This window comes from Dipodomys merriami, unplaced genomic scaffold, assembly GCF_024711535.1.
Source record: "Dipodomys merriami isolate MVZ:Mamm:240054 unplaced genomic scaffold, mDipMer1.0.p SCAF_32, whole genome shotgun sequence".
Taxonomy (NCBI): Eukaryota; Metazoa; Chordata; class Mammalia; order Rodentia; family Heteromyidae; genus Dipodomys; species Dipodomys merriami.
The window spans coordinates 7,090,333-7,115,927 of record NW_027204715.1 but is presented as its reverse complement, the minus strand read 5'-3'; the positions used below and the strand labels follow the sequence as shown (position 1 = coordinate 7,115,927).

The 25,595-nt window shown below is 41.7% G+C and overlaps 1 protein-coding gene across 5 annotated transcripts in view; it reads left to right on the top strand.

The window, feature by feature from the left end:
• The window catches only part of Ctnnd2 (catenin delta 2), a 795,501-nt gene that overhangs the window by 476,485 nt on the left and 293,421 nt on the right, over positions 1 to 25,595 (top strand). For all 5 annotated transcript variants that reach the window (XM_070042191.1, XM_070042192.1, XM_070042190.1 and 2 more), the window contains one exon: positions 5,811 to 6,066. In XM_070042191.1, the coding sequence (XP_069898292.1) occupies positions 5,811 to 6,066 (256 nt within the window). The remainder of the gene's footprint in view (positions 1 to 5,810; positions 6,067 to 25,595) is intronic.

Sequence of the window (25,595 nt, the reverse complement as noted above, 5' to 3'; positions counted from 1 at the left end):
TAAGACAAGAAGAAATGGAGGAAACTTCTTTAGGATAGGATTTCACATGTCTTTCTTTTTCCAATACATCCTCAGTCGATGGACGCATACTCCGTCCAGCGTTGAGCTCCACCTTCAAGGCTGTGTTTGCCCTCTGCCAACATTTTCAGTGTTGTCTTTATCAAAGAAAGCAGCACCAACACCAATGACATACAGTTTCATTGCCACCAATAAACATGTGTCACGTGCTACCCCTTGAGAAAATAATAATGTATGAAGTTTAAAACATGTGTTAACTTCTCTCCTGAATAGTTTCCTTTGATTTTTGTATGGATCAGCCTGGATGTGACAAGTGCTGAAATTCGGGAGCTGTTTATAGTTAGATTTTTGAGGTGAGAAACGGTAGGGAATATCCCAAATTTGGGCTAGAGGCTCCTTCTCCATGACAGGAAGAGAGCAGAGGTCAGATTACTACATCCATGTCACTTAATGTCAATAGTGGGACTTGAACTCAGGGTCTTGCATTCTTGCCTAGCTTTTCTGCTTAAAACTAGCACTTCTGGCTTTTTGCCAGTTAATTAGAGAAAAGAATCTTTCAGATTATTCTGCCTGGGGCTAACTTCAATCTGTGATGCCCAGATCTCAGCCTTCTGAGTTTCTAGGATTCCTGGTGTGAGCCACTGGCCTGGTATCCTCATTCTCTGAACTTTCAGAAAGGGCATTTTAAAATACTTTATTATCTGTTTATAATGTATTTATCTAGATAACACAGGTAAATGCATGCTGTGTTTTCACAGTTTCTTTTTCCTTCTTTTTCCTTCTCCCAAGAACTTTCCAGATTACTATATTTCAGTCTGTCCCTTTGCAGTAAATAGTACCATCACTCCTAAAGCATTTTTATTTTATTGAAAAGAATTCACTGCCCCTCAACTGTTTCAGATGTAGTGCATAAAGCACGCCTCTATGCTCTGATAAAGTGGGCTTTGTTTGTGTAGCCCTCCAGAAAACAAACAGGTACTTTCATGAGCTTGAAGGAATCTGTTGAAGAATCAAGGCCACTGCAGAAGAGGCTGCTTGTTAAATCTGCCTAAGAGATCAGGGACATAGTTCACTGAGTTCTAGGAGCTTGTGGAAGGGGGAAGGGTTGTTTGCAGAGCAGGGCAGAGGCGGGAAGTGTTTACACAGCTGATAAAGCCCTTACCTTCAGAGGTTTGCCATGGAGAGGTTTAGCTGAGGAGCCAGACTACCAAGAGCTGAGTGGAACTGAGCAACTCAGATAAGAGAAAATGTTTAACTGAGTTGCTATTAAGGGGGAAAATGTAGGAACGGTGTCAGTGTATGAGTAAATGGACAGTGGAATCCATTTCGCCATATGGATGTCTAGTCCTAATTCGCATACTGTTCACCAAGGCCAAAATCATCGGGAGAGAATCAGAGCCCTGAATTTCTATAATGTCTCATTTTAATGCCGCAGGTGCAGTGCCCTAAATGATCAACATTATTTTGTGAGACAGTAACTCGCTATATAGCACAGATGCCCCCCATTTCAGATCCTCCTGTATCAGCCTCCTTAGTGCTAGGATTACAGGCCTGTTCCACCAATAACGATCAACATATATTTAACACTTTTCATTCACTTACAGTAAACAACGACCCCCAAAAGTCATAGGATAGCTTTTTAATGAATATTAAAAAAAATAAAGATGACATAGTCGCATCATGAATGGTTTGTCTGAGAGCCATTAGGTTTTCACACGCTTTGTTCTGTATTATTACAGAACCTGTTTTTAATGTATTTCTTTTTCTCCCTCTTTGCATTGATATTGTACATTTCTCTCAGATTCATAGGTATATTTTAATTGAACAGTTCAGATTTGATTTCTGATTTTCACTGTTGCAGTTCTGAAAAGCTCCCTTCACCTGAATATCAGGAAGAATACTCCTGCAGAGGTGACCATTTCCAAAGCCAAAACTACAGGAACGATTTTGAGTTCTTACGAGTTTTCTGAAAATTTTTCTGTATCCCAATCCCCCTTTTCCTAACATAATATCACTGAACTCAGATTTAACATTCTGTAAAGTAAAAGCAAGACAGTTATATGTAATACCATTCTTTGATTTTTTTTCTGAAAATGAGCAAAATCAGATTTTTAGCATTCTTTCACACATCTCATGTATTAGATAATTATAGACATATAATGTTTCAATACATGCAATTTAATTAGAAGAATAAATTAATTTATATGCCATTCTGCATTGTTTTTATTACAATATGATCTACAGACAGTTAATTCCTCTGACTTCTCTCTCTCCCTTCACTAGACATTTCTCTTCCTCTAGTTTTCCAACTTTTCTTGTCATGTTAGGTAATTCAATCATAGTCATTTATGCTGTTTTAAAAGGGACCATTACCACAGGACACCATGGCTCACAGCTGTAATCCTACCTACTCATTTTGGCTGGCACCTGAGGATCATGGTTCTTAACCAACCTAGGCAGAAAAGTCTGTGAGCCAGAAATGGAGCTGTGGCTTGGGTGGTAGATCACTAGCCTTTAGCAAAAAGCTCAGGGCTCAGTTACAGTGCCCAGGCCCTGAGTTCAAGCCCTAGGACTAACCAATACACACACAAAACAAACAAACAAATGAAAAAGGACCATTACCATAATGTAGTACACTTCTCTGGAGACTGAATAACTTGAGTTCTTTGTCTACTGGAGACCAGCCTGCCCAGTGGCTTCTGCACTGTAGGCTGCAGAGCCTCAGGTGTAAGTAGAAAATGCCAAGCTGACCCTCCTGCAGGACTGGTGCATGAGCTGTGAGTCCCAGTGAGGAAGGCACTTAGATCAGCGCCAGGGGCCAGAGGAGTCACCTCCCACTCATGGCAATAGGCCGGATCCCAGGACATAGTACACACCATCCAATGTGGCTGATGTCACCGGTTCTGACAATAGCAGCGGTAAGAATGGCTCATGTATGTGATACTTTCTCCACATTAAGTATTTAAGGCTTTTCCCCATTAAACTCAAACAGCAATACCATGCTACCATTCTGTTTCTTCACCAACTTTGAAACTCTAGCTGAGAAGTGCAGTTACCACGTCCAAAGCAGGAACTCAGTTGTCTGACTTGATAAACCCAGCTCCGAATGACTTCTGAGGAAAGGGGCCAAAGTCAAAGACCCATTGGTCTCCTCCCTCCTGATATATAGAGGGAGCTTTTCTGTCTCTGCAAAAGTGAATCTCACATTTAATTTCACATGTCCACCCAATTCCCTTGTACTCTTCACGAATTTTGGTCTCCTCCTTGGCAGTGTTTTCCCCAGACTCCTCCCCTCTTGTTATAATCGGGTATAACTTCAAGCCATTCTGTGTGGCAGAGGTCAGATTGTTCCTCTTCACTACCCTTGGGGTATGTGATAAAACAGGCTGCATTGGATTTCAGGATTGTTACCCATCCCCGACTTGGGTTCCATTCCTGGAAGTAAGTATAGTTACCAAAAAAAAAAAAAAAAGAGCTTTTCTACAGTCTGTTTTTAGCAAGATTAAGCTTTGGTATTGAATTTCCTGAGTGGAAAAAAAAATGGATTTCTATGAAAAAATGTCAGGTATGATTAGTTTTCTTTCTTTCTTTCTTTTCTTTTCTTTCTTTCTTTTTTTGCTCTTGGTTTTCTGGCTGGTTTATAACAACTCTTGCAGAAAATGAAATTTTGTTTACCTCTGTTGACCTGCCTAGATTTTAAACTCCTTTAAGCATAATATAAATTGCATTGTTTATAAATTTTAACATGTAAGTTTTAGTTAGACATCCTAGCAATGTTTTGAAGAAAACATAAATCCTAACAATTGTATGCCTTAAAGCTGTTTTTCTGCTTATGTGTTTTATGTTTATTATCCCCATTTGATTGTTCTTGAAACATACAGATCAGGACAATCCTCATCATTTCAAAATTCCACTTATATGGGAATATGTGCATATTTGTTTAGAAAATTTGTCTTAACTATTTTGCAGTTTTCATTATAATTGTGTTGAATACTCTCCAAATTTTTACTATAAGATATGACGTTTATTGGAAAAGAGAAGCCCTGAAATCCTTATTAAAAGTTGTTTTTCACCATAAGAATATAGCACAACTCTTAACATTTTTTCTCAATGTAGCATAATTTGTGTGTGTGTGTGTGTGTATGTGTGTGTGTGTGTGTGTGTGTGTGTGTGTGTGTGTGTGTGTGTGTGTGTCTGATTTCACATAGGCCTCTGATGTTAGGGAAGGTAAAATAAACTTTAAGTAATACTCCAGAAATCGAGAGTTTTGGTGTGTGATTTATACTTGGAATCTAATCCAGGGAAGCACTGATGGTCTCAGAAGTTGAATCTACCCAATAGCTATAATTCTGGTATATTCTGATCTATAGTGATGACTATATTGTCTAATACTAGTCATGACTCACAGTTGTGAGCATTAAAGAACCAGTTACAGTTAATGCATATAAAAAATGATCTTTTTATCGTCTATGACAACTAAAGTATGATAAATATTTCTGAGAACCAGATCAAAGTAATTACATGAAGTGGTCTAAAAAGAATCATGGAAGGAAACAAAGATAGAGATTCAGTTTGGAAATTGTCAACCTGATTTCTAGTAACTTGTGTGAGCACCTTCTCAGAACAACTTCGACATAGTAAAGAAAGGCACACACTTTGGGAAAAGCTAAGTCAGCTTGTTATTTTGTCTGCCTTGCAGTTGGGCTGGTTTTCTCCTCCTCCCACAGGTCTGCCTTTCACCAAATGCATTTGTTTTTATGACAGCTTTACTTGAAATATAGTCACTTCACAATCTTTGGGGAGTTTCTTTACAGAAAGGAGAGCAGCCTTGCATGGTCAGAGGTGGTAGTAATTATGGAAACCCACACCCGACCTACACTTCTTTCCTATGGAGTCTCCTATTCAGGAAAATTACTTCTTTCCTAAATTATATATATATATATATATATGTGTGTGTGTGTGTATATATATATATATATATATATATATATATATATATATATATATATACTTACGAAGCTGATGAAACACAGCCAGAAATTTCTAAACTTGAACAACAAAATCATCCATGCTTCCTTACAAAATATTCTGTGCTGCTTCTGGATTTTACTTTTAAATGGTGAGGGAAAATCAAGCCTAATTCCTTGCATACTTGCAAGCAAGCGCTGGACCACAAGCTACATTGGCAGCTTGGGTCTCAGCATTGGTGTTGGGTTGTCGTTTTTGGTTTTGGGGTGTTTTAGTTGCTATTGTTGTTCTGTTGTCATGGGGCTTGAACTCGGGGCCTGGATGCTGTCACTAAGCTTTTCCACTCATGGTTAGCCATCTACTATTTGAGCCACAGCTCCACTTGTAGCTTTTTGGTAGTTAATTGGTGATAAGAGTCTCACAGACTTTCCTTCCTGGGTTGGCTTTGAACCACGATCCTCAGATCTCAGCCTCCTCAGTAGCTAGGATAACAGGCATAAGCCACCAGCACTGGGTTTCCATTTTATAGAGTTCACATTTCAGGTGAAGACACCTCTCCTTGGCTGTTAGTAGGCATACCCTAGATGTGTTGTGCCCATGATCAAACCAACTGTAAGACTTGTATTTGAAGAAGTGTATTAATTATCACTTGATGGGCTAGCATTGAATAGATGGGGTTATATAACAGATTGATTTCTTTTTATTCTTTCAAACCCCCCCCCTTTTTTTTATATGTGTGTGATTTCCCCCCTGCCTAGACCTGGTTAACCGTTTCTGTGAGCAGGTCCTCAGTTTTTTACTTTGTCCCTACTTTCCTGTCCTAGCCCCTTCTTCTCCTGGTGTCGACTCCGTCCCCTTGCAGCGCACAGGAAGCCAGCATGGGCCACAGAGCGCAGCCACAGCCACCTTCCAGCGGGCCAGCTACGCCGCGGGCCCGGCTTCCAACTACGCTGACCCCTACCGACAGCTGCAGTATTGTCCCTCTGTGGAGTCTCCATACAGCAAGTCCGGCCCTGCCCTCCCGCCCGAAGGCACCTTGGCCAGGTCCCCGTCCATCGACAGCATTCAGAAAGATCCCAGGTGGGTGAACTCTTTGTCTCCCTGAGATGTTCAAAGATGCTTTACCATAGAGTATTTTGAATGCCGTTATCGTCAAAAACAAATCCCAGTTACATTTGTGACACTGTCTAAATGTGAAAGCGTTGTCTTTTCTTAGGGTTTATGCTCTGGGCTTGGGCCTCTAATGTGGGTATTCCTGTTTTCTTCTGTGGTTCAGTACCAAGATAGGTAAAGAAACAGAGATGACAATTGCCATGGGTGTCATTTGTAGGTCATTTCATGAGATCTGGAGTTATCTTTCTTACAGTGGAAGCAAACAAGAGGCCAGGAGATGAGTGATTATCTCAGTCAGGTGCTTTACGGTATCATTGGAAGCATACTCTCTCATTGTGTATTCTTCTATTTATCAGAATGCCAAGGCATTCTTCCTGAATAGTCTAAAAGCTTTACAAGTTCCATATTACCTTCATTTCTCTCTGTCTGCAAATAAACATTAGAATAAAATTGTTTGGGAATTGATAACCAAAAAATGTGGAATAGTTGATTAAAGAAACTTACTTTTGGGTATTTCTTTTTCTCTTTCGTTTCTCCAACAATGGAGAGGATTAAGCAATGCTCTATTTCTCAAGTTGGAATTGATTCCCTGTAGGGGTAAATAATATTTTATTCATAGACACTGGATTTGGGCAGATAGAGCCCCATAAATATTATATATTGTATATAAATTGTATATATATTTTACATATAATATTTATATACACACACATATACTCTGTATCTCTGAATGCTACAGATACATCAGATTTCTGGTGTTTCCGTACGGTAGGGCATGTCGTCTGATTGTGGTGATAAATTTAAAATCCGTCTTGATGAATTTTCACTGACTGAGCTTATGGATTCCTGTGTGCTGTATTGAGAAGTATCCATAGACTCCTTTACAAAAAGAAATACTAATACCAGTGTGAAGGGCAGAGCGAACTTACGGTATTCTTTAAGAAAGCCAATGTAGTACAAATCAAATCCACTTGGAAGGTCCTTACTAAATACTGTATTGGGTACAACCTCCATTATAAAATTGGATTTTAATAAGTGCTCACTGCTTACTCTGAGAAATGAGAGGCATGTTCAGGGTGCTGGTTTTCTAGATTTCAGAGTCAATAGAACTTTCTTCTGAAGTCTTGATACTGAAGCCCGGCCTTAATTTTAAGTATTCTTGTTTAGAATATTCTTCAGATTATAACTCACCACTATTTTAAATATTTTTATTCCTAATGCTCAACTGAAAATGCATAGAAATTGAACAACAGTCAACTATTAAGCAATGCTAAACTAGAAAAATGTATCATTGAATTGGCAATACTCGTATTTAACATTGTGTATTGAAGTTGAGAGTACTTTTTATTTTGAATCAGGGTCTTGCTTTGTAGCCCAGGCTGGCTACATAATTCATGATCCTCCTATCTTAGATTCCGTAGGGCAAGGATTACAGGCATGTACCACTCATGAAAATAACCTTTTTCTCCAATAGAAGGATTTTTAGTTTTCAAATGTGTATTAATCATTTATTTACCTTGAAATGTCAGAAGAGTGCTATCCAGCATTCACTTCATGAGACTCTCCGAGTTGGAAGAGCTCCTGAGAGTTTTAAATTTATTTACTTAAGTCAGCCGCACGCCCACACCACCTCTACCTTAGTACCTCCAGCATCAGCCCCTCCCCATCTCTTCAGGCCTTCTGCTTTCTCTCATTTTTCTATATTACCCAAACCATGCACACTCATTTATTTTGATACAAAATCTCTGTGCTTATTTATTTATTCCCTGACCTTGTACCAAGCATGCGCCCGTTCCCTCTACAAAGACTGGGCTTGGAAGAGAATGACTGCATTCCCACCCTTTGTGTCCAGGACTCCTGTCCCTGTGCTCACTGTCAGCAGCCTCTGGGTGGACCCCAGTGGACAGTTCCTCTCCTATGTCTCATTTCTCAACAACAAATTGAGAAAGAGAGCAAGTGTGACTTTGTCCAGCCTGGGTTTATTATGGGTTTTCCTCATAATAAGATGATGATTACATTTACAATGGTCCATTACTGTTTTAATAATAATGATAATTAAAATCAATTAGTTAGTATGACTCATATTCAGCATGAAATATTTTATATTTATTATTTAACTGAAACCTTTCCAGGTTGCTTTAAAACATTAAAAAGGAACATGACTTTTTGCAATACCTGTTTTACATATAGGCCAACTGAATCTTGGAGAGCTAAAAGTATAACCCAAATCTGACTTTTTTTTTTGAGGTACTGGGGATAGAATTTGGGGCCTCAGATTTGCTAATCAAGCACTCTGTTACTTATTACATAAGCAATTTCCTTGTCTTCTGCTTTTTTTTTTTTTTTACTTTGCTTTAAAACCAGGGTCTTGTGCTTTTTCCTAAACTATCCCTGCCCTATAGTCCTCCAATCTCTGCCTCCCCAAGAAGTGATTATAGGTATCAACCACCAGGCATGGCCTATTTCTGCAATAGAGTCTTGCTGACTTTTGGCTTGGACTGGTCTTGAACTTCCATTCTGTCATCTCTACCATGTAATTACCTGGGATTATAGGTGAGAGCTGCTATGACCAGCTGACTGACAGATTCTCTATTTCTGACTACTGTGACCATAGTAACAATATTCACTATACAATCAAGTATAATACCAAATCTTTTTCTCATTAGCCTACTACAAAGCTATGGGTGAATTATACCTAACCTCAGTTTTAAAGTTTTATTTTCAAGTGAGGTAAGAGACTTCCTACGCACTCCTTGTGAAAGGACTTCCGTTATTTGACACTACAAAAGTCTTTTCTGGGTCCCAGGGATTTTTTCAGTGTAATTATTCTCAGCCTTTTCACGTCCCTTAGAAATTTGAGAGTCCTAATATGTGTTCCATAGTTTCTTAGCGACATAACCAGAGCGATCCCAAGGGTACAGCCCTCATTTTTCTGGTCCCTTCCCTCCAGATCCAGCTGAAGACACTAGATATGGTGTGTATAACTTTAACATGGAAAGTTCTAGGCAACCCTACAGGAGTGACACAAATCGGTGTGAGAAAGGCACACTTCCACGTGTCTGAACAGTACAGTGCGGTCACACAGGTATGATAAGGAAGCATTGAAGATCACCAGCCTGTGAACACAAGCCAGGAGCGGTAGACAGTATTTACACATGATGAAAAGAGAGAAAACTTTTTGAGTGAAGATCTCAGGTAGAGAGGAAATAGCTGGAGGTCGGGTGAGGAGACCCCTTTGAAATTCTAGGCCTCGGCTCTGCAAGGACACAGAGCAGGCGGAGGGCAGCACCTCCGACTCCCCATCATCCCGCACCGCACCCAGGAGTGTGTTTGGTAATAAACTATGTTCCCAGGGCACAAAATTTTCAGGGGGTGTTGTCTTAATCTGTTTGCTACCACAACAAAAATACTCCAGGCAGAGCAACTTATAGACAAGAGACGTTGGCTTCTTCATGGTTTCAGTCTTGGAAGTGCAAGGTGCACATGGCAGAAGCTTGGTTGCATGTCTAGCAGCGTCCTTTGCTCAACGATTGCATCTTCTTACTCTGTCTCTTCATGTGGAGGGGGCAAAGCCATTCTTGGGAGTCTCTTTAAAAAGGAACTAATCAGGGCATTGCTCTTAGCCTTAATCACCTCTCCAGAAATGCTCCCTGATGTGTACTATTGCTCTGATGATTGTATTTCAGCATATGCATTTGTTGAGGGCACACCCTCAAATCATAACAGCTATCCTAGCAAATTATCACACACTGGCTGGCCCTCACTTACAGACATTTCTTCTCATAGTTCTACAGGCCGGAAATTTGGAATGTCAGAAGTCCTATTTCCTTCCAAAGGTTCAAAGCAAAGCCTTGCTTATTCTAGCTTCTGGTGGCTCTGACATGCCTTGGCTTGTGGCTGCATTGGTCTAGTCTTATTAGTCTCATCTCTCTCTCTCTCTCTCTCTCTCTCTCTCTCTCTCTCTCTCTCTCTCTCTCTTTTTCTTTCTCTCTTCTCTTCAGAGGATACCAGGCATCGGGTTCACGATCTCCTCTAATCCCCTGTGGCTTCATTTAATTACATCTGAAAAGACCTTGTTTCTAGAGGCATATTATGAGCTCCTGAGTAATTCATTTGAGGGGATAGCATTCAGCTGACTTACCCAGGCTTACCATAACACAAAGATACTATGGGCACTGTAAAACACATACACACTGAAAACAAACCTCAAAGCAGGTGTGTTAAAGATAAAACATGCTTAGATGCCCTACTTCACGGTACATTGTAATCACAATAACCTTCTTTGTAAAGAGTCATGTGGTCTGATGAGAAAGCACAACAGAGAATTAGGTGGTTGGCACCTTCGTTACTGGTTACCAAAGCTGGCGCACGCGGCTCCCGGCTTAGATCGATGGTGGGCTAGACATTGCATCAGCTCTCGAGCCAGCTGCCATTGTTTCTGATGAGCATGAATTTAAAGCAGGTAAGTACAATTTGAACCTCACATGGACCAATACACGTCAGTGATAGGGTGCCTCGTGCAAGGCTGGAGGACAGTCAAGAGTGTTCTGGCACATTTCTCCCTATTAAGGCTTACCACTGTCCAAAATGTGGGCCAATGAGAGCGTCATGGCCAACCCAAAGGGTTGGGTGATGCTCGGGGGGAGGGGAGGCTTCCGTTTCCTTATTTTGTTTATTTAAATAGAGGAGTCTACATGCTGGTGTTCTCTCCACTCACCTCTTTGCTCAGCCGTGAGGTACACTATGTCCCCTATGTGGGTGAATAGTGGCTGGGACCTGTCTTGTGAAGGACTTCACACTCAAAGGTGGAGAATTCTTGCCTGAGTATAATTTGAAGCATGGTCTTATCTGCAATGACCTCATTGTCCATGAGGTGGAGTGCAAGTGATGATGGGGTACACGAAGACCTTAATGTCCAGGAGATGCTTCCTCACACAAGGAGGACATGTGTGAACTGTTGCTGTCATCTGCACCCCCATGTTGGTGATAAATTTGTCACCTCCCGCCCTAAAGAGCTCCTAGGTTTACGTTTAAAATGCTGCTTGGGAGTCAAAGGCACAGAAGACATGCAGGAAGATCTAGAGCCTCTGAGCTGGAAGGAAGAAAGAGATTCCAGAGCAGATGTCCAGAGCATCTCCCACTGGAAGCCAGTATTGGCAAGAGATAGGAGGGCTCAAGCCAGGGGGAAGAGGGAAGAGCTCAGCGCCAACAGCCAAGAAGGAGAGAGAGTTGGAAGATGCAAGAAAACACTTCGCTACAAAATGATCTGTGTTTGTTGTACAAATCCCTTTCCAGATTCCTTTTGTCTGTTTAAGGGAAAATTACGTCCACACACAATCCTCATCTGTGCCAATATTGATTTTTGTTTTCATACCTAGAAAGCTATTTTGCCTCCTTGTCTTCAAAACCACACAGGGGAGTAAACATTCACATTTCTAAAACACTAATTCATTTCTAGAGTCATGCCACCCCATCATTTTGCTGAAGACTTTGGTATGAGGGCCTCCCTGACATGGGACTTGGGGTGATGAAGTATGGGTGGTCATGTCTGATGAACCTGTCTACCCAGGGTGATGGCCGGTTGGGTAGTAATCCTCAGAAGAAACCCACGGCTCTGATGGTGGCATCATGGTCTCTGAGCTGCCCTAGTGAAGACTTCTCCTGTAAGGATGCTGTATCTTGGCTCTCTCCAGTCCATGGAGTGTCACTAAAGCATTTTCTGTTCAAGGTCAGGGGCTGACCATATCTGGGAAAGAGTTTGTGGCTTATAAAAATTGGCAGCAAGAATTCTGGATATCACAGGATCATTTGCGGCCAATCCCCAAATCCAAAATATCTAGAGCTGACCATGGAGGAGCCAACGTTGCTCTGTAGGTCCTTCCTAACACAGTAGCACCTGACACACACAATAACACCTTGTACCTAACACAGTAGTGCAGCACCTTGTCCCCTGGCTGTCTTCTACTGAGGGCCAATGATCATCTTATGCTCAGTTTCCATCACTAACTAAGGTGGCCTCTCTCACTTAACTTGTGTTTAACAACCTCCAAGTGAATCTCTCATGATCCAGGACTGTCATCTTTTCAGAACTTTCCTTGGAGGTTTCTTTTCCATTTTTTTACATTGTCTTTAAGCAATAGGACTTGCCAGTTGATAAGGCAGTTGATAGATAGATACCGTGGGCATCTTGATCTGTGTCACCCCTTTCAATATTCTCACCCACCCCTGCTCTGCCACCTTGTTCCTCTTCTTAATTTTGTCGGGTGTTGTCTGCACCCCCCCTCGCTTTTCTCCCCTTTTCCTTTGACCCCATCCCACCCCCTTTTGATCACCTGCTTCCCGGTGTTTTCTTTGCCTTTGCCTTTCTAAGGCATTACACTATTTGAGTTTTCCCCTGAAGCTACAATGTTTTATTTAATACATTTGTATACACTTGCGTGCCACCCAATGCATTTTCTTATAAATTCATAATCTAGCTTTCACATGTAAGGAAAAACATGTGTCCTTTGGGACTTAGGCCTACCGGACTCTGTTTCAGTACAGAGATAGTGTCTTTTCCTTAACTGGAAACAAATGAGAATTCCCTTGCCATCATGAAACTATCATGCAGTCCTTACCAGGTTTATGGAAGAGGCTACATCTGTGATACCGTCCGCTTGCAGAGAGACCTTGGACAAAGAGCAGTCAGAACACTGAAAGTCCAAGCATGGTACTTACACTGCCAACTACAGAGATAGCCCATATAAACAAAAGTTGTTGGTAGTGTCACTGTAGTTAGTAGTTTATCTTACTTTCGGTTTCATAGTTACTGCCCATCATCTTATGTTCAGGTTGACGAAATACAGTGAGCTGTAGGAGCAGATTTAACACAATGTGTACATATGTGTATATATTTTACTTATGTAGATTTTATGTATTTGCATTGCACACATAAGTTGACCTGTTTAATTGAAAACCCTTTATACAACTATTTTATTTATTTATTATTTATTTAGTATTGTCAAGGTGATATACAGAGGGGTTACAGTTATATCAATAAGGTAATAAGTACATTTCTTGTCTAACTTGTTATATATTGATATAAATCCCTTTATAATTCTACATACTATCAATGTATGTTACATAATTATATATATATATATATATATATATTAAAATGGGACTTATTGGGTTAGCTTGCCCTCTCAAGGCTGGGTATTCTCACTATGGCCATCTGCACGCTGGGGAGCGGAGAATCTTGTAGTTGCTCCAATCAGGGAAACAGAAGCCTCAGCACAAGGGGGACCCTGGAGCAGCCCCATTCTGAGGCTGATGCCGGGAAGCTCCCTGGGGAGTCCCTGGAGTGAGTCCAAGTTGAGAGCCTACGAAGCTGGGGTGGCAGCAGGGAGGGAGGCCCTTGCCACGCTCGCTTCCTCTTCCGTCTCTGCTCCATCCAGACCCCGGCCTATGGTGCTGCCCACGTTCGGGGTCCCCCCCGCACCCCCCGGCAGTTCTCACATGCCCATTGTCTCTGTTTTGTCCTTCCACACATAGCAGAGTGTGCTTCACTGACTCCCAGGAATCTCTCCATCCAGTCAAGTTGAACGTCGAGATTAACCATCACAGAGACCTCGTGCATGACATCCTGAGGATGGGAAGAAGCATTAGTCTTGCAAATGAAGTCATTCCTTGAACCGTTTTGTGATTATTCGGGTATCAGAGTGCACGTGTGCACAGCAAGCCCCTCTATAGACGAGGGTGATAGATCTCCATCTTCAGTTGAAAGAGTGGAGCGAGAGGTTTAAGACACAGGAGGAATATGAATATTATGAAGGATGCTTCTCTGAAAGTAGCTAATGCCCTGAACTGCAAGAACCTCTTTCTCTGGAATCCTGTGGAGACTAAGCCAGGAAGCGATAAAACCTAAACACTCCACTCTTTTATGTAAAATCTGTGCATTTCCACTCAGTTTCCATCTGACACCTTTCAGAGTTCTGAAATGTGGCCTTGAAGGAATCAAAAGAAGGTTCTGTGCCTCAAAAGGAATCAAAGGGAAGTTGTGTGGGTTCTCACTTCAATGAGACTCTAAAACTGCAGGGCAGTGCCCTGCCACCCTGGGTTGATTCCCATGAGTACAAGCCCTCATTATGAATAGCATCCAAGAAGATAGGACAGAACCTCATCGTTTACACAGTGACCCCTCAGGGATCATCATCGCTGGAGAGTTTTAGTCCTAGACTTAAATGCACACACATACACATGTGCACGCACATGCACACACACACATACAATTATCTTTATATGATAGATCATGCAGATATGTATCACATGCATACAAATATGTGTATATCTATAGATTATGTAAATATTTGTGCAGATATATTATGTAAGTATGTAAGTACACATATTCATGTACAGGCCCTCATCAGTTTGACATATAGAAAACATTAGGTATAAACAATTATAAGTATACATAGGTATTTATATATACTTTTTTATTGATTCTGCACATATTTATAGAAGCAAAGAACTATGAAATTTATATGAACACAGTTATTGTTATAAAATATAAACAATAACAAAATATTAACAAAGTATGAAGTATTACTGTCTAACTTTTTAAATAATAGTGATAGAACATTCCAAACTAAAAATACAGTATCATACAGTCAGAAAAACACAGAATTGTGTCCTATATAGAAATATAGAGTGGCCACAGTTACTAGATTTCTGAAAGGCACATTTTTAGGTGTGGGCTTCCACATGTAAGAGGTATCCATGGCTGTATTCTACCTTTTGAAATTATTTGTTATTTAAATGCTAAACCCTTTTATAGCTTGGCCAGTTTCTAATTAAAAGACTCTTTCTCCTTTTTTGTTCTCCACTTACCATACTATGGAAAACCTTTTCTTTCAATATGTTTCAACTAATCTGTTCATCCCACCACAGTGAAAACGCAAGGTCCCCTTTGACCATGTACAAACCAGTTTTGATACTTGGCTTCACATCACGAGTCCCTTCTCTTCCCCATTGGCTTTGAACATTTGTGGGCAAAATGGAGCATTCAAAACATGTACTGTCTTGCAAGGCAGATCGTAGTTGCCTGTCAGATATTAAGTCATGGAAATTAATTCCCATTGCTTCTTGAGAAGTTTTGCAGCTAATAGCGCTCATTAATTTGGAGGTAGTGACATCGACAGAAAGAAAATTAGCATTTTGTTGTGCAGAGGGAAAATGTATTTAAACCTGAAATTCCATCATGACTGGTCTCTTATAGTTTGACAAGTCTCATGACTTCATTTTTTCCCCTATTGAAGATCAAGTTCAACTACTCTTAACTGGGTGTTGAACCAGCAAGGAAATTTCTTTTAAGAAGATAAAGAAACGGAGGAGAAGGCAAATAAGGAAGAGGGTGAGAAGAAGAAATAGAGAAGGAAAGGGAGAGGAAGTTAAGCCTGAGTTTGATGACGGCACCATTTGCAAGAAACCCCTAAAATCAGGGCCTCAGTCTACCCCACACGGCTGCTCAGTGCTGAAGGATGCTCCATGAAGACCCAGAGTGCTTTTCCCCGTTTTGAAACCCAGTCAGTTGTTTCTAGCGTTTTTGAATTCAGACCTCTTCCAAAGACAGAAGGTGTCCCTCCCTCCCCCCGCCCTCGCCCTTGCTTTGCAGACACGGATCTCCAGCCATTTAAAACACAGGCAAAGCAGACAGGAAACAGGCTTGAATGTAGGACAGACTTTTCAATTGAATGAAAGGGGCTTCATGGAAAAAATAAAATCCAAGTTGATTTGAAGTCAGATGTTGGGAAACCACTAACTTCAAAGCTCCAGTGAGGGAGCAATCACTTCTTTGAACAAGTGAGCCGTGCGTGTAGAATTAGCTTGTGATACTCATATGTCCCATTGAGGATGGAGAAGAAACCCTGGCAGTGTATATGTATATAAAAGATATGCTCATGTATCTACACATGTATGTATGTACATGCATAGACATATTTATGCATATGTGTATGCATGTCTTCAGATGTATATATGTACGTGTTACAACTATCTTGAGTAGTTGATCAATTAATTCATTATTAGAATCATAGTACTTCTTCTGAATATTTTCAAATTCTTCCAAGTAACAGCAATATTCAGAATCTTAATTATTTCTGGAAAAAAAATCTCCCAAAGCATAGCAGACTGTGTATAATTAAGTTTTAAAGTTTGAGCTAATAAGTTTGAAGCTAGTAAGTTTAAAGTTTGAGCTAATAAGAAGCTTCCAAGATGGCCCCAGGGGTCCCATCCAGGGCATCCATTCCCACTTCTTATTGGGCTGGCTGGTGTGCCTATACAAGTGCCAGTGTATCGCTTCCAACGGCAGGGAGGCCAGGTCCACATCTGCAGGACACGTTAGCCCGGTGGTGAAGCCCATTTGCCCACCATGTGAGCATGTCAAGTTTGAACCATATCACCCCCATACCAGTCAAGTCTTTGGTCTTCCAGGTTAATTCCCAGACTTCACAGAGCAGAGCCGTTATCCCTGCTCGTCTGTCCTGGATTCCTGTGTAAAGAAACCATAGTTTATAATGATACTCTCCAGGCATTGAATCCTTCTGGAAGCTTCATTTTACCTAATCTGAGTGATTATCTCACCCAACTGTCAACCTCCCTCTTTGTTATTTGCTATGGAACTTCCTTTATCTTGTTTTCATGGAAAAGCAAAAGTTAAAAGGTCAACAAAATCCAAATATTTACCAACTAATGAATAATAAAACATAAAACAGTACACACATACATACACACAGAAAATGGGGACTTTTCATCTTAAAGAGGAGTGAAACACTAACACTTTAAAACAGTGAAACACATAGCGAATCTCAAAGACAACATGCTAAGTGAAATAAGCCAGGCCTAGAGGACAGATATTATAGGTCTGTTTGTCTAGGATACTTACAATATCAAATTCATAGACAGAAAGTAGAATGGCGGTGTGGTTGCCAGTGGTGGAGGGAGAATGAGGAGTGAGCGTTGAAAGCATACAGACTTTCTATTTTGAATCACGAATGTATTCTGGGGATGATAGTGATCTTTGTGTGATGCTGTAATGGAACTTCATATTCCTGACTGTATACCTAGAAATAGTTATGGTAAGATATATGCCATGTATATTTTATCATGAGGAAAAGCTATGAGCCAGCACTTAAGAAGACACCACTTACTATGGACAGAAGGAAGCCCCAAGGAGGAAAGTAAAATCAAGTGGGCCAATAGACCTGAGCTTTTAAGCTGTATCACCCACAGCCCTCTTGGATGTTCCAGAGCCCACTTGTAGAGAGAGCACTGCAGAACTGTCCACTGTTTATTACTTACCAACCGTGTGATCTAAGTAAATTTCTTAACCTCCTTCTCCAGGATTCTCATGGTTCAGTAATAATAATACATTGCAGTAACAGATGGCCTGATTATATTAAATCTAAGACCCAGGTAAAAGAATGAATGTAAAGTAGCTTTTTAAAAAATTAGATGGCATAATATTATCCTACAGACTAAAATATTTATTCATATTACTCCAGAAATACTGCCTGATGGTGATCAATTTTACATACTTTTATTCATTTAGTCAACAAATATTTAGTGAGGATGAATTGCCAGGCGCAGTTTTGGATACTGAAATGAGGTGATAATATTCACTAGGAAATAATCATGTTTAAAAATCATATCAACTTAAAAATATCTTGAATTTAAATAAAAACTATCAGCAGCATTTTTGTTTAATATTACCCATGGTAACTGCTTATGCCGGCCATCCCATAATTCTATTTAATAACCTCATCTTGTTCCCACCATACCTGTTGCATTTAGAGAGAAAGTTCTGTTTCATGACTGCTACTCAGATTCTTTCCCTCCACACAGAAGGCATTAACTCACTGTGCAGGTCCTAAATCAAAAGGCTTTCAGCCAATGCCAAGACAGCTAACAGAAACAGCATCTCCTCCCAAGAACCCATGGGATTCTCTTCCTGTCTCCTCTTTACAACCAGCCCTGCTCTATTTCCAGCCAGGCCTGATTACATTAGAAAAGAACTCATTAGGGTAAGTGGCAATTAACATCTGTAATAGCAGTAAAGTGTTGTGACATTAAAAAGGGAAATATTAAGAGTAGGCTTTTTTATTTTAGATAAAGTGACATGTTCTGCAGGGGGCCCTGTCATGTGCTTACTGTCCTTTGTGGTCAGGATGCCTGCAATATTAGCAAATTTATACTTACCAGAAACCAGATTGGCAGTAACAGACAGTCTTGCTAATACAGGAAGTGGGACCTTGAAGAACATCAAACACTGTGTGTCTGCTGATCGCTGTGCATGTACGCATGTGTGCACACACACACATATAAACACATACACACATATAAACACATACACAAGCATACTCATGCAGTTACACATGGATACATGCAGAGGCATACACATACAGACACAGTCACAGATTGGACCTGCTTCTGCACAAATAACTTTAAACCCTCAATAAACAGACGTTTTCATCCATCCCAAGGCCGTAGTTTCTGTTGGATTACTTACTGCTCTAAGAACAAGTAAAGGCAAAGCCCCATGGTGACCTTAGGTCTGAGCACCTTCTCTGTGCATCTGTCATTCCTGCCCAGGCCCTCAGCTGAACTGAGTTGGCTGTGTGTAGCATGTGGCATTAGCTCACTCCCTGCAGGGAGCCCTTACAAGTGGCCAGGAATGAGAATGCACTCTGGCTGGCTCAGTCAATAGAAGCTCCTTGTAAGTTTCCAGAAGGCTATGAAAGAGACGGAAGCCAGTTCAGCAGCCCCAGCCAGGCAGGGTTCATTGAAAACCAGTTCACGAGCTTGGGTACCAGAGTGGCTCTGAGGGCTTGAGCAGGAACTGAACATGATGCCGAGCCATGAATGTGTGCTCAGCCTTCCTGCAGGGCCTGCAGTGTTGACGGGATCTGGGACCCTTTGCTTTTACCCTCTGACATTTTACCCTTCTCCTTGTCTCTGCCTGCCTAGCTGCTGTGGCACAGGCTTAGACCCTGCTCTGGTTCTCTCTCTCTCTCTCTGGTTCTCTCTCTCTCTCTCTCTCTCTCTGGTTCTCTCTCTGGTTCTCTGTCTCTGTCTCTCACCCAATAAATAGCCCCAGCTTGCTCAAGAATAGTACTGTGGGTTCAGGTGTGTCCTGCAAATTCCTTTGTTGAAGTCTACACCCCCAGTACTCAAAATATGATAAAACCTGGAGATAAGGTCCTTAAAAAGGTGGTTAAGGTGAAGTGAAGTCATTAGGATGAGTGAGACTCTGCTGGCAGCAAGAGATGCCATGGATACATCTCGCAGACCAGACAGCCCATGAAAACAGTGCAAAGTGACCAGCTGCAAGCCAAGCCCAGAGAGCTTGGGAGAAACCTGCCAGCACCTTGATCTTGGACTCACAGCCCCACAGTGTGAGAAAATAAAGATGTGCTGTTAAAACCACCCAACCTGAGTGTTTCGTGATGGTGGTCCTTGTGGGCTTCCTCACGAGGCTGGGTTTGGGGTGAATGTCAAGCCCAGAGCTTGCTGCCTGCGTCCCAGGGTAGATCTTAAGAATATTTAGTGATTCTGCAAGGTTGTACTCCTTCCTGTGCGTCCTCCAATGGGGCCAGCAGGAGTGTGATGGCTTCTCAGAGAAGGCCCAGAGGGAAGCCGGATTAGCTGGTTCAACATTCTGCTAGCGTGAATGAAGACAAATTTCATATAGCATTTAAAATACAGTATGCAAGTCAACGCATATCCGTTTATCTGCTCTAAATTTGAAAAGATTTGTATAGGGTATAGAAAATCAGATTTAAAAAAGATTCATAAGTTTGCATATATACACATATTATATACTATCACTATATGCACATATGACGGAAAAAATCACTGATTAAAAGTCCCTAGTGCATTAGAAGATCGAACATGATCATTCTGAGAATGAAATGGTTCCTATAAAATACTCATCGCTTTTTCCATTTTATTCGTTCAGTTCTAAAACCATTAAAATACTTCACCACAGTTTGAATTTTGCATTAAATATATTTATGATTGTACTTTAAAAAATCAACACTAGACTGACCAAAATATAAGCAGCTAACACCTTTTCCACAGCCTTTTGCTCCCATGCATGGACCTGAGACTGGAATCCACGCAGCCCTGCAGGCCCCACCCCATTACTGCATTTTAATTGATCCAATGATAAGTTCTCCCCAGGGAAAGCCCCAATGACTGGTTCTACAATCAGACATTCTCAGCTTACACAGCAGAGTTTTTGTGAGGTTGGAAATCAAGCAATGACAGGTGAGAAATCCTGCGCTATCAGTTTCATAATAAGGTGCTAGAGTCATTTGGCTTTTATGGTTTTAGAGTTTTTCTCTTATTTGACTGAAAGTCTGAATTGGATAATCCATGCATTTCGTATAGTTGATAATATGATCAACAGAATGTGGACTCACCTTTCAAAGAATCACAGTGTAGATTTTTGAAGACATAATTTATGTTTACATTCTCCCATGATGGTTCCTTGAAAAGCGAAAGTTTTCAATTTACCTTTCAAAGGTTTTAAAATAATTCCCTCCCACTTCTCCCCAGCCAAATCCCTGTAATGTCTTTTTTTTTCTCCTATTGAGATTTTTCTCAGCTTGCTGAGGGGTTCTGAAGTCTTCATCCCAAATCGTCCACACTTGCCCAAACCCTTACTCTTTCCCTTGTTATAATGCCTTTCCTGATTCATTACCCCCACCCGCCTACCCTTGGCCCCCCTTGAAGCCAGTGTCTTTGCAGCCTCTAGTCATCTCTGATTAAGCCAAACCAAGAGCATCTTTGTCTAGCCTGTCATCGTGCCACGCCGACCCCAGTAGAGTCTGCTTAGCATGGGAAACCATCTATCAGACCATGATAGGGGCCTCGAGACCTATCTCTGAGTTTTGGGACTTCACCGAAGTCTACCTCAGAGAATGGGGCTTTACAGAAACCTATCTCCAAGTTTTGGGACTTCACCGAAGTCTACCTTGGAGAATAGGGCTTCTAAGAGGCCTACTCCTGGGAAAAGGCTGGCAAAAACCCCTGGAAAAGATGTGTTTCTGCCTATCTTTTCCTCATAAGAGTGCCTATTAATCTTTTACTGTTTCTACTGCTCATTGTACTTACTCATTGTCAACGTTCCCTTATTCAAAGCTCTTTCTTAAGAGTGTTGACGACTCCAATATCTGATGAGTGTCTTAAAAATATGACTAACTCACCAGAGTTAAGTGCTACCCTGAAACCCCTCTTATGGAGGCTAGTAGACAAGTTATAAGTAAATATAAAAGTATTGGGGGTTTCACAAAGTCACTCCAGAAGGAATTGTAAGAGATTTACAAAAAGTTGTAGGCGCGGCTAGAACAGAAAGAATGTATGGCAATTGCTGAGATAACTACTTAGGAGAAAGAACTTCCTCATTTACTAAGAGACTTGCTAAATCTAAGTCTCCTTGGTGCTTACTATTAAAGAAGGAACAGGAAAGATCTTAATGGGACAGTTAAGGCCTCTATAGAAAAAAGTATAGATCTAGGCCTCCCTGACCTTACTATTAAAGAAGGAACAGGAAAGATCTTAATGGGACAGTTAAGGCCTCTATAGAAAAAAGTAGTGGTTAATTGGTGACAATCATCGAAACCAATTGTATTTCTTAAAAATAGAGGTGAAGCCGGAAACAAGTGCTTATCAGGCGACCAGCTGGTGACCGCCCAAGAATGAAGCCCTGCAGCAAGATTATGTAACCTTTTGCCCTTTCTTATGGAGACTTTTTGCTATAAAAGTTTGTTATCCTCTGCATTAAATCGCACTCAGCACTCAGCACTCAGCACTCAGCACTCAGCATCCACTCCTAATGTGTGTGAGTTGTCTGTTTGCCATCTCCCCGTCCTATTCCAGGTTCCTCCCCTAGGTATCCTTCGTCGTCCCGACAGAACCCGGTCCGCGGCAGGTGGCGCCCAACGTGGGGCTTGAACTCTGGGCCTGGGCGCTGTCCCTCAGCTCTTCAGCTCAAGGCGAGCGCTCTACCACTTGAGCTACAGCGCCACTTCCTGTTTTCTGGTGGTTTATTGGAGGTAGGAGTCTCACAGTCTCTCCTGCCCGGGCTGGCTTTGAACTGCGATCCTCAGATCTCAGCCTCCTGAGTAGCTAGGATTACAGGCGTGAGCCACCGGCGCCCGGCATTTTTTCTTTTTTCTTATGTGGTGCTGAGGAATCGAACCCAGGGCCTCAGGCATGCAAGGCAAGCGCTCTACCACTGAGCCACCTTCCCAGCCCTTTTTTCTTTTTGGGCCTCGAGACCTATCTCTGAGTTTTGGGACTTCACCGAAGTCTACCTCAGAGAATGGGGCTTTACAGAAACCTATCTCCAAGTTTTGGGACTTCACCGAAGTCTACCTTGGAGAATAGGGCTTCTAAGAGGCCTACTCCTGGGAAAAGGCTGGCAAAAACCCCTGGAAAAGATGTGTTTCTGCCTATCTTTTCCTCATAAGAGTGCCTATTAATCTTTTACTGTTTCTACTGCTCATTGTACTTACTCATTGTCAACGTTCCCTTATTCAAAGCTCTTTCTTAAGAGTGTTGACGACTCCAATATCTGATGAGTGTCTTAAAAATATGACTAACTCACCAGAGTTAAGTGCTACCCTGAAACCCCTCTTATGGAGGCTAGTAGACAAGTTATAAGTAAATATAAAAGTATTGGGGGTTTCACAAAGTCACTCCAGAAGGAATTGTAAGAGATTTACAAAAAGTTGTAGGCGCGGCTAGAACAGAAAGAATGTATGGCAATTGCTGAGATAACTACTTAGGAGAAAGAACTTCCTCATTTACTAAGAGACTTGCTAAATCTAAGTCTCCTTGGTGCTTACTATTAAAGAAGGAACAGGAAAGATCTTAATGGGACAGTTAAGGCCTCTATAGAAAAAAGTATAGATCTAGGCCTCCCTGACCTTACTATTAAAGAAGGAACAGGAAAGATCTTAATGGGACAGTTAAGGCCTCTATAGAAAAAAGTAGTGGTTAATTGGTGACAATCATCGAAACCAATTGTATTTCTTAAAAATAGAGGTGAAGCCGGAAACAAGTGCTTATCAGGCGACCAGCTGGTGACCGCCCAAGAATGAAGCCCTGCAGCAAGATTATGTAACCTTTTGCCCTTTCTTATGGAGACTTTTTGCTATAAAAGTTTGTTATCCTCTGCATTAAATCGCACTCAGCACTCAGCACTCAGCACTCAGCATCCACTCCTAATGTGTGTGAGTTGTCTGTTTGCCATCTCCCCGTCCTATTCCAGGTTCCTCCCCTAGGTATCCTTCGTCGTCCCGACAGAACCCGGTCCGCGGCAGGTGGCGCCCAACGTGGGGCTTGAACTCTGGGCCTGGGCGCTGTCCCTCAGCTCTTCAGCTCAAGGCGAGCGCTCTACCACTTGAGCTACAGCGCCACTTCCTGTTTTCTGGTGGTTTATTGGAGGTAGGAGTCTCACAGTCTCTCCTGCCCGGGCTGGCTTTGAACTGCGATCCTCAGATCTCAGCCTCCTGAGTAGCTAGGATTACAGGCGTGAGCCACCGGCGCCCGGCATTTTTTCTTTTTTCTTATGTGGTGCTGAGGAATCGAACCCAGGGCCTCAGGCATGCAAGGCAAGCGCTCTACCACTGAGCCACCTTCCCAGCCCTTTTTTCTTTTTGGGCCTCGAGACCTATCTCTGAGTTTTGGGACTTCACCGAAGTCTACCTCAGAGAATGGGGCTTTACAGAAACCTATCTCCAAGTTTTGGGACTTCACCGAAGTCTACCTTGGAGAATAGGGCTTCTAAGAGGCCTACTCCTGGGAAAAGGCTGGCAAAAACCCCTGGAAAAGATGTGTTTCTGCCTATCTTTTCCTCATAAGAGTGCCTATTAATCTTTTACTGTTTCTACTGCTCATTGTACTTACTCATTGTCAACGTTCCCTTATTCAAAGCTCTTTCTTAAGAGTGTTGACGACTCCAATATCTGATGAGTGTCTTAAAAATATGACTAACTCACCAGAGTTAAGTGCTACCCTGAAACCCCTCTTATGGAGGCTAGTAGACAAGTTATAAGTAAATATAAAAGTATTGGGGGTTTCACAAAGTCACTCCAGAAGGAATTGTAAGAGATTTACAAAAAGTTGTAGGCGCGGCTAGAACAGAAAGAATGTATGGCAATTGCTGAGATAACTACTTAGGAGAAAGAACTTCCTCATTTACTAAGAGACTTGCTAAATCTAAGTCTCCTTGGTGCTTACTATTAAAGAAGGAACAGGAAAGATCTTAATGGGACAGTTAAGGCCTCTATAGAAAAAAGTATAGATCTAGGCCTCCCTGACCTTACTATTAAAGAAGGAACAGGAAAGATCTTAATGGGACAGTTAAGGCCTCTATAGAAAAAAGTAGTGGTTAATTGGTGACAATCATCGAAACCAATTGTATTTCTTAAAAATAGAGGTGAAGCCGGAAACAAGTGCTTATCAGGCGACCAGCTGGTGACCGCCCAAGAATGAAGCCCTGCAGCAAGATTATGTAACCTTTTGCCCTTTCTTATGGAGACTTTTTGCTATAAAAGTTTGTTATCCTCTGCATTAAATCGCACTCAGCACTCAGCACTCAGCACTCAGCATCCACTCCTAATGTGTGTGAGTTGTCTGTTTGCCATCTCCCCGTCCTATTCCAGGTTCCTCCCCTAGGTATCCTTCGTCGTCCCGACAGAACCCGGTCCGCGGCATCATCGTTTGTCATGGGCCTGGTGCTTTGAATTACATTGCTATTGCCATTGTGATTTGGATAGAGCACTGGGCATGCTCCTTTGCATCTGCGGATAACACTCAGCACATTAAGCCACATACCTATCTTGTCAGCACAGACATAGGTTCAAGACCATTCTGTACTGCCCCAGTGCGTCCAAACTGATGCCCAGCTCTGAGATGAACAGATCTCCAGAGTAACCCTACAGGCCTAGAGATTAGAATCTGCATGTTAACAGAGTCTCTAGTAATGATTCCATTTACATTCAAGTTTGCGACACTGGTCCTAAGGCAGGTGTCACTCAGCCCTCTTATCTTCTGTCTTGTTAACAGCAAGCCTTACCCCAGTTCTTATGAATGATTAGAGATGAATGTATCTTCTCTGTGGCTGCTCTGTCTGAGGTACACAGCTGAACTTAGAGCCCTTGTACAGGAGAAGAGAAAAAATGCAGACATACCCAGAATACAGCAGGGAAGGAACTCTGTTATTTGCAATGGTTGTATTCCTTAAGTTCTAAGCCAGCAGCATTCAGGCTGAGATAGTGTAGTGGTGCTGAGGGACTGACTCATCTTTGATCTGCCAAAAGTTCTTTCCACATCTCTTTCACCATTTCTCTGAGGCCTCTTCATAACCAACTGACAATCTTCCACTCTTGAATTTTACTGCGTGTTGAAATGGGCAGAGTTTAAGAAAACTTACATGTGTAGAAACCAAA